The 12944-nt window shown below is 44.9% G+C and overlaps 1 protein-coding gene across 1 annotated transcript in view; it reads left to right on the forward strand.

Annotated features, from left to right (window-relative positions):
- dnah9 (dynein axonemal heavy chain 9) overlaps positions 1-12944 on the forward strand; it is a 148784-nt gene that overhangs the window by 69502 nt on the left and 66338 nt on the right. Inside the window, exons 52-57 of the mRNA XM_022742269.1 lie at positions 1363-1505; positions 3314-3475; positions 3734-3967; positions 10362-10442; positions 11569-11748; positions 12291-12521. Coding sequence (XP_022597990.1) covers positions 1363-1505; positions 3314-3475; positions 3734-3967; positions 10362-10442; positions 11569-11748; positions 12291-12521 — 1031 coding nt within the window. The remainder of the gene's footprint in view (positions 1-1362; positions 1506-3313; positions 3476-3733; positions 3968-10361; positions 10443-11568; positions 11749-12290; positions 12522-12944) is intronic.

Here is a 12944-nt window from a genome sequence, read left to right on the forward strand (position 1 = left end):
AAAAGTGTTTGAGCTTCACAGCAAGAGAAAAAACACTGGGAAATAATAATAATATTACTGTTATTTATACGGAACCTTTGTTCTTTAAATAGTGATTTAAATGATTTTCAATAGGATCACAACATTAGAAACTTGAAATGAGGCAGTAAAACGAGGTATTTAGAATAAAATAAGACTAAATAAACCTGAGTAGAATACCCCAGATATAAGATCAAAACAATAAAACAAAAACAGGAGCAATAAAAAAATAAGTCTGCTGCCAAATTAGAAAGATAAGTTTTGGGAAGAGATTTTAAAGATGTGACTGATTGTAGAGATCTTCAGGCGGGGATTTCCAGAGCTGAGGAGGCGTGACGGTAAAGACTCGGCCTCCTGAAGGCAGCGGGTTCATGGACCTGTTTCTGTCCTTTATCCTCCTCCCTGTGGTTTTAATAAAGCAGCTCCAAGCGCCGAGTTCCAACTGTATTCAAACGGAAACACGGCGAGTCGTCCTCGCTCGGCTGCAGCCGGCCGTCATGTGACCACAGTGATGAAGCAAAGTCCTTTTCATTCATTAAACCTTTAAATTGACTGAAGACAAAGATAAATAGATACTTTATTTATCCCCAATAAAATAAACAGGTGAATTATTAATGTTTATTTACTATGAACTCTGTTTTATTAGAAGTTAGAATTAATATAATTTTGCAGTGTGGACCCAGAAAATGTGAAAGGACATGTTGAGGTTTTTCTTTCATATAATTGATACTGACATTATAAAATGAATGTGGAACTATAATACAATACATCATACAATGGTGTGCACAGACTTTTGAAGGGTCAGCCCCCCCCCCTGCTGCTTCTGCCAGTGACTGCTCAGATTCAGTTTCATCATCATTTCATTCTCATCACTTGCATCGGCACATTTCTTTAACATGAACTCTTCTGAGCAACTTCTCCTGAAGGTGACAGTGGCAGGGCGGCGAGCTCCTGGGGGGCATTTCTGCTTGTGTGATGGACAACTGAGAGCAGTCAGGTGCCCCTCCCCCGGCATGAGGTTCAGCAGAGGGGCAAGCGCAAAGATCTGAACTTAGATACTGACAATTCCCAGCTACAGTAGAAAGTAAACTTCCACACACACAGCTCTGCTCCTGACTTACAGCAGATCCCCGCATTAGCATGAGTTCTCTGTATGAACTCCTGCTGCCACCAGCTCCGTTAACACACCTAGACGTGATGCAAGAGTCTGTCAGTTCAGACTCTGACGAGATCAGACGGTTCACACGCATTTGTTTCTCAAGCAGAAAATAATGGGACTGATTTCTTCAGTCTCGCTGGTTTTCTTTTTCCCAGCGGTAATGTGGATCGTTTTATTCACTCCAGGAGAGATCCCCGACCTGTTCCCCGACGACGAGGTGGAGAACATCATCGGCAGCGTGAGGCCAGAGGTCCGCGGCTCGGGACTGATGGATACGAGGGAAAACTGCTGGAAGTTCTTCATCGACCGCGTCCGCAGACAGCTGAAGGTGAACCAGTCCGACAAGTGCAGTACAGCGCCGGGTGCTTGTTGTTACTGTGAATTTCACCACTAATCATCCAGAAAAGTTTTTCTCTGTGTCTCTCCTCGGGGAGGGGGGAGGGGGGGGGGGGTCTTTAATCTCTCTCATACAACTGTGTCTGTATTTGATCTCCATCCTCTCTTAATACAGTGGTGCCATGCTGCTTCACACCCTCATTTAGCATTTGAAAAATAAAACAACCCCTCAGACTTGGATAAACATCTGGCTCTATGATGAAGCCTCTCCCCAGACAATTTTCTTTCCTGACATTTCCAGATGAACTTGAACGCGTCGGGAAGCGGCGGACGTCGCTATAAATCACCAGCAGGAGCAGAGAAGCCGCCGTTTAGCCGCAGATAATTTCACCAACGTGTGGACGCTTTGTTCCCCCCCCCTGGGGAGAGAGGGAGATCCAGGGGGGTTGCTTATCCTGTCATTATTACAGTGTGCACCCGCCCCCCCCCACAACAACCACCACCACCACCCACATCCTCCACCGCCGCCCGGCTCGCAGCTCCAGCTCCCTGGGCTGGAGAATGAATAAATGAGGAAGCAGTCCCGGGGGCTGCGGCTGCTGAGGAGACGATTCCTCCCAGTTTTGTTCCGCAGAGAAAATGTTTTCATTGAGGACGTGTCGCTGCGTGTGACTCTGCACCAGTTTGCAAAAACGGTGCCAAAAATTAGCAGCATTATTACCTTAATTACTTTATTACCATCGCAGCTTGGAGCAGAATATTCATGTCTTTTGGACCAGCGGTTCCTGATGTGGGGGGCCCTGATGGAGATATCTCATTAACACTTCTTTTTCATTCTTTTACTTTTCTGCACAAACGTCCACGAGGATGAAGTCATTTGAGGTCAAAGGTCAACGAAAAAAAGAAAACACCATTAATTATTCTGCTGATAATAAAACTTAAGGAGAGATTCCTAAATAAAGCTCGCTGTGACCTCAGGACTCACGTAGGTTCATCTGCAACCTGTGACGAAGGGCCACACGTGGACTGAGTTCAGTTACTGAGCAGCTGATGCCTTTATGTGACAGGAACGTTTAGAGAGACAGGAAGTACCTGGAGAGAGAGAATGGGAATGACATGCAGCAAAGGGGATTCGCTGCTCAGAGCGTCTGTGTCTACATCAGCTGCCTAACCACTCAGCGTTCACGTCGCCCTATTTTATCAACAAGCCTAAAAGGAGGAAGGAAGCGCTGATTTGGACGAGAGAAGTGAAACGTTGCACACGTTGAACCTGAAATGAAAAGTCGAGTTCCTCTGGATGAAAAGTAAAGTGTGAAACAAATGTAACAGGAAATGTAAAATCTTTCTCCCTCCACACTCGATCATCGTCAGCGGTGTCTTTGGGTGTGCCCTCTGCATGTTTGTTTCTTCAGTCTAATGGTGCCGAGCATCTGGCTGAGCTTCTCAACAAGCCAGCTGTTCGTCTCCAGCAGCGAGAATCAGTCTGACGTAGCCCACAGCTCAACGCGCCTTTAATTCACATGCTTACCGGAGGCTTTATTTGCCTAATGATGTAGCTGCAAATAATTAATTCACAGTCGTCGTCCCCCCTCCTCTTGACCATGAAGAAGTGTGAATGAGTGCAGGAATCCCCCTCGTTCCCTCAGTCTGACTGTTTTACTCCCAGAGAAGAGAAAATGACTCTGATCAAACTCACTCAGTTCTGTCTGACCTTGGTGTGTGTGTGTGTGTGTGTGTGTGTGTGTGTGTGTGTGTGTGTGTGTGTGTGTGTGTGTGTGCGTGTGCGTGTGTGTGTTACAGGTGGCTCTGTGCTTCTCTCCGGTGGGCAGTAAGCTGCGGGTGCGCAGCAGGAAGTTCCCCGCGGTGGTGAACTGCACGGCGATCGACTGGTTCCACGAGTGGCCGCAGGAGGCGCTGGAGTCGGTCAGCTTCAGGTTCCTCCAGGAGGTGGAGAATATTGAGGTGAGAGCGGCTCATGCTTTAATATACACACAGGGACGAAGCACCTACAATAATGATGTTCACGCTCTGAAAATGTAATTTCAGATGTCAGGCACCGTGATGCAGTGAATGTGATATTAATTTCAAGAGCAAGACCGGAAGACCCCAAAATTGAATTCAGAGCCTGAGCCTCAGGAAATATTGCTTTCCATGTGAATCTGCAGAGTCATCTGCTTTTAATGCAAAGTAACCAGTTCTGTGACTTTATAATTCCCACAGCCTCAAGTGAAGGAGTCGGTCAGTAAATTCATGGCCTACGTGCACACGAGCGTCAATCAGACGTCCAGGGAGTTCCTGGCCGACGAGCGGCGCTACAACTACACCACGCCCAAGTCCTTCCTGGAGCAGATCAAGCTGTACCGCAGTCTGCTGGGTCAGAAGAGCAAAGACCTCACCACCAAGATGGAGCGGCTGGAGAACGGCCTGCAGAAGCTCAACAGCACCTCGGCTCAGGTACCGTCCAGCCGCCGGTCACACCTCAGACACATGTTTTCATGTGTCATGTTAAATCTTCCACTATTTTCTTTGTTTTTCATTTTATTATTTATTTCACACAAATCAGAAGAAGATACAATTAAAAGGGTAAAAACAAGTTTTATTTAATTCCTTTGTTCTTAATGCAACTAATTAATTTTCTAATTTTAAGGCCAATGACTCGATATTTACATCCAGAAATCCGGTTTAAACAGCAGTTGACATAATGACGTCCACAAGGTCCATTTAGTAGCAGTTCTGGAGCTTTGTGTCGTATCTCATGATCTTCATCAGCAGGTGACTGGAGCTTTTCAGTGATAAACATCTTCTAGAATCCAAAATGTAAATGATTTACTGCAGCACATGAAGTGTTTCTGTATGTGTCTTTCCTCAGTAATGAGACCGTCTGTAACGTCCACCCCTGGACTGTTCTCCTGCTGTGACGTTCAGGCTGTAGCTCGACTTCAGAACAACAAACTTCTCACATCAAACCGATCTCGGCGTCTTTACACCACGTCGTCGCTTTCTCTGAAGAGTCGTTTCAAAAATCTACTAATTACATGTGAAGCTTTACAGGAAGTTTAACTCTCTTCTGACCGGAAGGTGGTTGTTTTTTGTTTTTATTTTTTATTCTGACACGTCGGCCTTTGAACGATCTTCTTACTCTTTTTCTACAAACTCTCAGTCCTGACTGACTAATAGCTGTTTTCTTCTTGTTAACATAATACACCTGTCATGTTAGCACCAGACTGTGTTACTGTTTTAACTTTCCCTCTAATCTCTCTTGTCTCGTCTCTTCTGTCTCCATCATTATATTTGTCTGTTTTCTTTATTTCTGTTATTTTTATTCTTTCATGCTGTTCTCGTTATGGTTATTTATTCTCCATCCATTATATAGTCAGAGTATCACCAGTAATTGTAGCAGTAGTAGTATTTGCATATACTAGTCGCTGCATTAAAGCCTGAACACGCCAGAATTGAAAACTCACTTGCTCCTGTGCGAGGAGAGGAGGAGAGGAGGAGAGGAGGAGAGGAGGTGAGGAGGAGAGGAGGTGAGGAGGTGAGGAGGAGAGGAGGTGTGTGAGGAGGGGAGAGTGATTTGTGTGATTGCTGTGGTGTAGAGTTGAACACTGAGATGTGAATTTGCAGCGTTGACCAGCAGCGAGCGGCTCTGACAGTCCCGACCTTTGAGGGGATGGAGAGTCCAAACTGGAGGAAGACGTCGTAGCTTATTAGCTGCGTTTACTTTTATTAAACCTCCTCTATCGAGCAGCGCTCCGCAGACAGTGATGAGACAAATTCATCTTTTGAATAAACTGAACATTAACGAGCTTGTTTTTCCCTCTCCAATGACTTATTATTGAAAACATGGTGAACACAACGCAGGGGAGGGAAAACAGGACATTAGAGAGGAGCTCCGGGAAGCTCATGTGTCTGACTGCAGGTAGCTTAGCAGTTAGCTCGCCAGCTACAGCCGTTGATCTTTAGCCCTGCAAGTAGTGACCGAGGCTGCGGTCTTCTTCCACTTTACGGCTCCTCGACCTCGATGAAAACGTCATGAGGGCGAGGAAAGATGTGAAGGAGGAATCATAAGGACTTAGGAAAAGAATCTGCATCTTACACTACACTTTATTTATAACACATGGACGACAAACGCTCCTTTCCTAACCACAAAAACAAGCACACAGGCTTGACGTGTTGGAATAACATAACACAACTTGAGGCGTTAAAATAATAAATAAAAATAAGGAACGGGGCAAGAGGTCAGAATAAATTATATTCAGACATAAGTCCAGAGTTTCCTGTCGTAGGCGCTTCTGGCATTTCTTGTTAAGTAGGGAAAATTCATTTTAGTGTGTTGCATAATGAGGGGATTTAGTGAAACAACATTAATGTATATAGTGTATATGGTTTTGTGAAATATTAGATTTGTTAACTAGAAATTCAATTTGATTTGAAAGGATTTGAGCTTCAGTCAATCAGACAAGGATTTCCATCAGTTCTGGATGGTGAAACAGTTTCTCCTCCTCTTCTATGCAAAACACTGAGCTATACATTGAGCAGAGAAACACCTGTTTTCCTTTTTGTCCTTTTTTAAATTTTGTTGTGTGAAATGTTTATCTGCATCATTTCATGTTTCCATGTTTAATATCTACACCTGGATCCATTTGCCAAGATGTTTACTGTCTCTGCAGCTTTAGCCCAGGAGAGCTCCATGAATAATGCAACACAGGGTCTGTACGTGAAGCGGCCCTAATTATAAACGGTCTACGACACGGTGCGAGTGAATGTACTCACTCTCACATACCGAGCATATCCAGTGCATATCCACCGCTCTGCATAAACATGCCCACACACAGCCACCCGCACACAGCCACACATGCATAAACAGCCCTTACACACAGGTGACGTCAGTGTGTTTCAACACCCTGAGTCCTGTGTGAGTTTCCCATCACACGTTTCCTGTAGGAATGAGACTACTTATACACACACACACATATAGGTGCTGTATGGTAATTGAGGAGCCCTCTAATTAGAGAGCACACACTTTACAGCAGCGGCAAGCCACCATTAATGCACCCTGTTGTTTATAGTGCATCCACACTGATGGCCGCCACTATAAGTTCTGTTATTTAACATTCTGTGCAAGAGGATCCTGAGCTCACCAGGGGCTGCTGTGGTCATGATAAACAAGGACCAGGAGGATCCTTATATCTGTGTGTGTGTGTGTGTGTGTGTGTGTGTGTGTGTGTGTGGACTGTAGGAGATGCTGTATGAGTGAATGAGTCATCTGCTCCCCAGAGGACACATTAGTGTTTTTTTCCTCTTCACTTTTGTGGAGGTAGAGTCCTACCTTAGTCTTGAGGTGTGATCTGTGTGTGTGTGTGTGTGTGTGTGTGTGTGTGTGTGTGGATTCAGCACACTGCCCACTCATCTTCTCATAAACACTTATTGAAGTAAACACACACTTTTTGACAATATACAAGTACTAGTACTAGTATCACTATCAGTACTAGTACTATCAATACTATTAATTAGTAATTTTAGTAGGACTATTATTACTAGTACTAGTAGAAATTCTGATTGCAGTAGCAGCTGTAGTAGTAGTAGGATTACTAAGAGTAAGAGTAGTAATAATAGTAGTGACAATAATAGTAATAGTAGCACAAGTAGTAGAAGTAGTAGCACTAGTACTAGTAAGACTGGTACTGGTATAGAAGTAGTAATAGTTACAACCACCACCAGCAGTGGTACTTGAAGTAATAGTAATAGTAGGAGTAGCAGTACTTCTAATACTAGTGATAGCACAATTGGTAATAGTTACTAATACTTACAACCACCAGTAGTGGCAGTTGTAGTAATAGTTACAACCAGTACACAAGTAGTAATAGTGGTGGTAGGAAAAGTAAACGTAGTAGTTATAGTAGAAGTACTAGTGATACAAGTAGTGGTACAAATGGTAAGAGTTACTGAAACTTACAATAGTTAGTTACGCTAACTACCGCTACGCAAGTTATGATACTACTAGTAATAATAGTAGTAGGCAGTTGTAGTAATAGTAGTCATAGAAAAAGTAGAAGTAGTGGTAATACTAGTACTAGTTAGTGGTTAGTGGCTGTTAAATGTATTTGTTCGACTTTAGCATCAGAAAAATAAAAATGGCGTTTTTGCCTTAAAAGGATAGTAAGTGGAAACATGAGACTTCACCCCCCCATCCCCCCTCCACCCCACCCACACACACACACACACACACACACACACACACACACACACACACACACACACACACACACACACACACACACACACAGCCAGATGTCTCTTTGTTGCATGAATGAAGCTATACTTAGTCACCACGGCGATGAAGCCAAACACTGAAATCCCAAACTGTGTTGAATTGATCTGTAAGCCATCTCTCTCTCTCTCTCTCTCTCTCTCTTCTCTCCCTCTCTCTCTCTCCGGTGCGCTCTCTCTCTCTCTCTCTCCTCACCTCTCTCTCCTCTCTCTCTTCTCTCTCTCCCTCTCTCTCTCTCTCCTCCCTCTCTCTTTCTCTCTCCCTCTCTCTCTCTCTCTCTCTCTCTCTCTCTCTCTCCTCTCTCTCTCTCTCCTCCCTCCTCTTCTCTCTCTTCTTCTTCTCTCTCTCCCTCCCTCTCTCTCTCTCTCCCTCCTCCTCTCTCTATCTCTCTCTCTCCTCTCTCTCTGCTCTCTCTCCCTCTCCCCCTTCTCTTTCCCTCCCTTCTTCTCTCTCCCTCTCTCTCTCTCTCCCTCCCTCCCTCCCTCCCTCCCTCCCTCTCTCTCCCTCATGTGGATGAATGGGAGTTGTTGCTGCCTCTGTATCAGATCTCATGTTGCCTAAAGAAGCAGTTGTTCTCATTTACATTTACAGCAGCAGAGAGTGAGTGGGCTGCTTCATGAAGAGCGTCAGCGGCACAGAGACGTGTTCTCCTGCTTCGTCTTCGGTCTGCAGCAGATAAACACATGAGCTGCCCAGATGTATTGAATATCACCCGTGTCTCCCACCAATTAGTTTGCCCCCCCCCCTGTCTTCCCCGCTGCCTATTCATCATGTTGATGGCTCACTCGGTGCTCGTCTAATGTTCGACCGCATCTTTTGTGCGGAATCGTCACCGCCCGAAAGGACTGTCTTCCCCCCGGCCTGATTTCCTGTTTGTTAATTAGCTGAAAGACAAGCATGAAAAACAGTCTGCTTTTATTTCCCCAGTGCAACATTTTGATGGAGTCGGACGGTAATGCAGAGCCCTATTTGTCCGGGAGTTATGAGGAGTTTGTAACGGCTTTAATTTCTCTTTATGACCGTCCTTGGTCTGTGTGTTAGTGTTTGTGTGTGTGAGTGTGTGTGTGTGTGTGTGTGTGTGTGTGTGTGTGTGTGCGCTGTTTGCAGCTTTTGCTCCCAAAGCTTTTTTTCCCCACACACACACATGCATGTCATTTATCTTTTTCTACACCTTTATCTTCACGGTTCACAATAAGATTTTCTTCTAATGACGGATTAAAAGGTCACATGTGTGGTCCGTGACACAGTCCTGCTGAGCACGAACGGTTTCGACCCTTTTGTGAAGCTCATTTCCTCGGCTCTCCCGTGGCTCAGGATCCTCTTTATTGCTCTGAAGATGTTTAAGTTTCAATTAAATTGCCGTCGAACTCGATCAGAGATTGTATTACCAATAAGATCCAACAATGATGCAAACAACACAAACAAATGATCAGGCCTTCAAAACCGCCCAAGAGATTCAATTAGATGATAGCGATAGATTCATTAGTGCCCATGATATACACATTGATTGCTACTTAAATCATTTAATGAGACAAAAATAGGTTATTGTCAGCAGCCGCCCCTCCGCTCTATTGACTGCACCCTCACATTAACGCATGTGTTCTGTTCTTCCTTTTTTCCTGACGAAAACTGGAGAAGCTTCGTCTTCTGTGCGTTTTCCTGTGTGAATTTGACACAAAAACATTCATATCAACATCGTGCCTGCGGTGCCGGAAAGTGGTTAGCCTAGCTTAGCATTAAAAGTAAGAGGGGAGCTAGCGTTGCTCTGTCCAACATTCAGAGATAGACCCACCAACACCTCTAAAGATTAACACGGGTGTTTTCAAAGTCTTCAAGACAAACCTTGGAACTGTTGGGAGCCCCAGTCTTTATGCTAAGCTAGGCTAACTGGATCCCGGGTTCCAGCTCTGTACTTAGCGCACAGACATGAGAGTGGTGTCAATCTTCTCGTGTAACTCTTGGAAAAAACACAAATAAGCTTTCTTCAGAAATACTGAACGACATCTTTAAAGGTGCCCTGTGGGATGTTTGAGCTCGACCGACACAGGAGAAATATTCTCCCTGGCTGCAGAGGCTGGTATTACAAATACAGAACACGCTGCACGCAAGCCACAAAAACATGAAACAGCGGATGGGACATTTACATCAAGGATTGAATGAATCGGAGCAATTTAATTCCAAAAGTTATTCCATTAACCAGCAGTTGATGGTGGTAAATTTCCTGCAAAGACACAGAGGACTGAGATGTAAACAATGCAAATCATCATTGGAGTATTAAGTAACATAAAGTTTCTAACAGTAATATACAAGTAGAGTACTTAAATAGCACCACTGCTGTTTGTTTACATGAAAACTTCACATGGGACCTTTAAGTTTGAATTAAAGGTAGATTTTTCTACACTTTAATGTGCTGTAGATTTTCTTTAAAAACGGATTCATTTGCCATAAAAGACTGAATTATCTTTCATTGTGGTCTGGTGAACATGACCCACAGTTCATTGATCCAGATCTGCAGACTTGGCTGCAGTATCAGCTTCTCACCCCCCACCCCCCGGCCTCCATGTCTCTTTCTCTCAGGTGGACGACCTCAAGGCCAAGCTGGCTGCTCAGGAGGTGGAGCTGAAGCAGAAGAACGAGGACGCCGACAAGCTAATTCAGGCAAGAACACGCTCCTTTCTAACACTGCAAAAAACATAAAATATCACCGTTGAAGTGTTTTCTCACTCACAACACCTCTTCTGTTATCCACAGTTTTGAGTTTTATTAGCTCAGGTTCTGTTTCGTCTGCCTCTGAGATTTTTCTGCTGTGACCCCAATATCAACGGAGGTGAAGGGAGCTTCACTTCTGGGGCTCAAAGAAATGAAATATGACATTTAAAAAATTCAGCTCCAGCCTGTCGCTCCAGAAACAGTGTCCACATCACTCTGGATAATCCACACACACACACACACACACACACACACACACACACACACACACACACACACACACACACACACACACTGTCCGGGTGTCGGGCGGAGAAGCCGCTCAGTTACAGCGTCAGAAGTTGATAGAGAGATGGGATCAAGCCTCTGATCTGTTTCAGCTCCTCTTATCTTCTCTTATGGATCCGTCTCTGATAGGTCGGAGGGGAAACATTAGCACGCTGCACCAGGGTTTTCTGGGTATTTTTTTTTTTTTGCATGTTGAACTTTTCTTGCTGCTGCTGAGGGGTTTGTAAGAATTAGAATTTGCCTGTTGATTCATATTAAGTCTCTTTGTCTCTGAACTCTGGATGACCCGCTTGGAAGGTTATTTTCATTCCTCCGCGCCGGCGACAGCCAGAGCCCGTTCTCCTGGACACGATATCTCCGTAACACCATGACGATACTTCTTCAGATTTGGCACAAACATTCACAAGGACTCAAGGGCAAACTGATTAAGTTTTGGTGATCAAAGGCCAAAGGTCAAAGGTCAGGGTGACCTCACAAAATGCAGTTTTGGCCCTCTGAACGCAATATCTCCGTAACGCCTTGAGGGAATTTTCTTCAGATTTTGCACAAATGTAAAAAGGTCAAAGGTCAAGGTCAGTGTGACTTATCACAGCAATTATGACAAAATTTCACACAAATGGTTCATATTTGATATGATTGTGGATGAAGAGGGAAGTGACCTGGAACCAGTCTGAGTGGCGGAGGCAGTAATTCTGTGTGTTTAGCGTGTCCACGCTGTGAAAGCTATAAGCCACTTACTCACCTCCCCACCATTAACCCAGCGATAACTCTCCCCCGCTGCCTGCAGGTCGTCGGGGTGGAAACCGAGAAGGTGTCCAAGGAGAAAGCGGTGGCTGATGAGGAGGAGCAAAAGGTGGCGGCCATCGCTGTGGTGGTCAGCGGCAAGCAGAGAGACTGTGAGGAGGACTTGGCCAAGGCTGAACCGGCTCTCCTGGCTGCTCAGGATGCCCTCAACACTCTTAATAAGGTCAGTTCCTCTCTCATCGCTCGCTGTGTCTTATTGATTTGCTCAATCATACTTTTGTCTCTTAGTTTTTTTTTTTTTTTTAAAGAGGGCTTGTGTTGTTTTTTTCTTTGTTTGATTTGTTTTCCCAGCTTCAGTGGAATAAGTTATGTCCACACAGACCTTGAACCGTATAAAAGATTATTGAATCACAGGATTTAGCCGTGTCTTTGCTAAAATAATGTCTTCTATGTTCCGCGGGCGTTTTACTGCATCTTCGCATCCCATGTAGGTTTACGAGCAGCCTAGGGGATTTTCAAAAACACCCTCTGTGTTTAAAAGGTGCTCTCTACTCAAACAAGCAGAACAGACAGTTCAATCACCGCTCAGAGCTCTCTAAAGATGCCCTAATTAGTATTCTCTGTTGTCGTCTCAAAGTCAGCACAGGTTCTTCTTCCTTTATTCTAATCCGTTCCCTCTCTCTTTTTTCCCCCAGCAGACTGCAGTCGTTCAAACTCAATTAAATCACAGCTCTTTCATTTTTCCCTCTATCTTCTCCACCTCAGAACAACTTGACAGAGTTGAAGTCGTTCGGGTCTCCGGTGGCGGCGGTGACCAACGTCACAGCAGCGGTCATGGTCCTGATGGCGCCCGGAGGCAAAGTCCCGAAGGACCGCAGCTGGAAGGCGGCAAAGGTGATGATGGCCAAGGTGGACGCGTTCCTGGACTCTCTGATAAACTTCAACAAGGAGAACATCCCAGAGGCTTGTCTCAGAGCTATTCAGCCTTACCTGCAGGTGAGTTGCTCATTAAAGCCGACGCTAACGGCACGCAGCGCCTGGCGCTCGGCGGGTTCAGCTGAGAATTCATGAATTCAGCAGGGGCGTGATTACAACGACAGAGACGCATTACGGCTGCCAAGTGTCCAAATGACAGCTGGAGAAAATCAACCAGTTAATTAAGCGTTACAGATTTAACAGCCGCCCCGATGATGAAGTTCAGTGGAGCAGATACGAGGTTCGTCAGGGCGGCAGATAGATTCACCGTGTGCACCAGCCTCCAGAGACGGTTCATCTAACAACGTCTGACCTTTAATATTTAATAGCCGTGGTCAAAAATCAATGTCACATCATGTTTATGGAGAAAAACACCACAACATTTCTAACTTGTAATGTCTCTCTGACTTTTTGGGGTTTAAGTTTAAAGTTTTGAGGCCGGTC

The sequence above is a fragment of the Seriola dumerili genome, unplaced genomic scaffold, assembly GCF_002260705.1.
Source record: "Seriola dumerili isolate Sdu_G_001 unplaced genomic scaffold, Sdu_1.0 BDQW01000068.1, whole genome shotgun sequence".
In the NCBI taxonomy this organism is placed as follows: domain Eukaryota; kingdom Metazoa; phylum Chordata; class Actinopteri; order Carangiformes; family Carangidae; genus Seriola; species Seriola dumerili.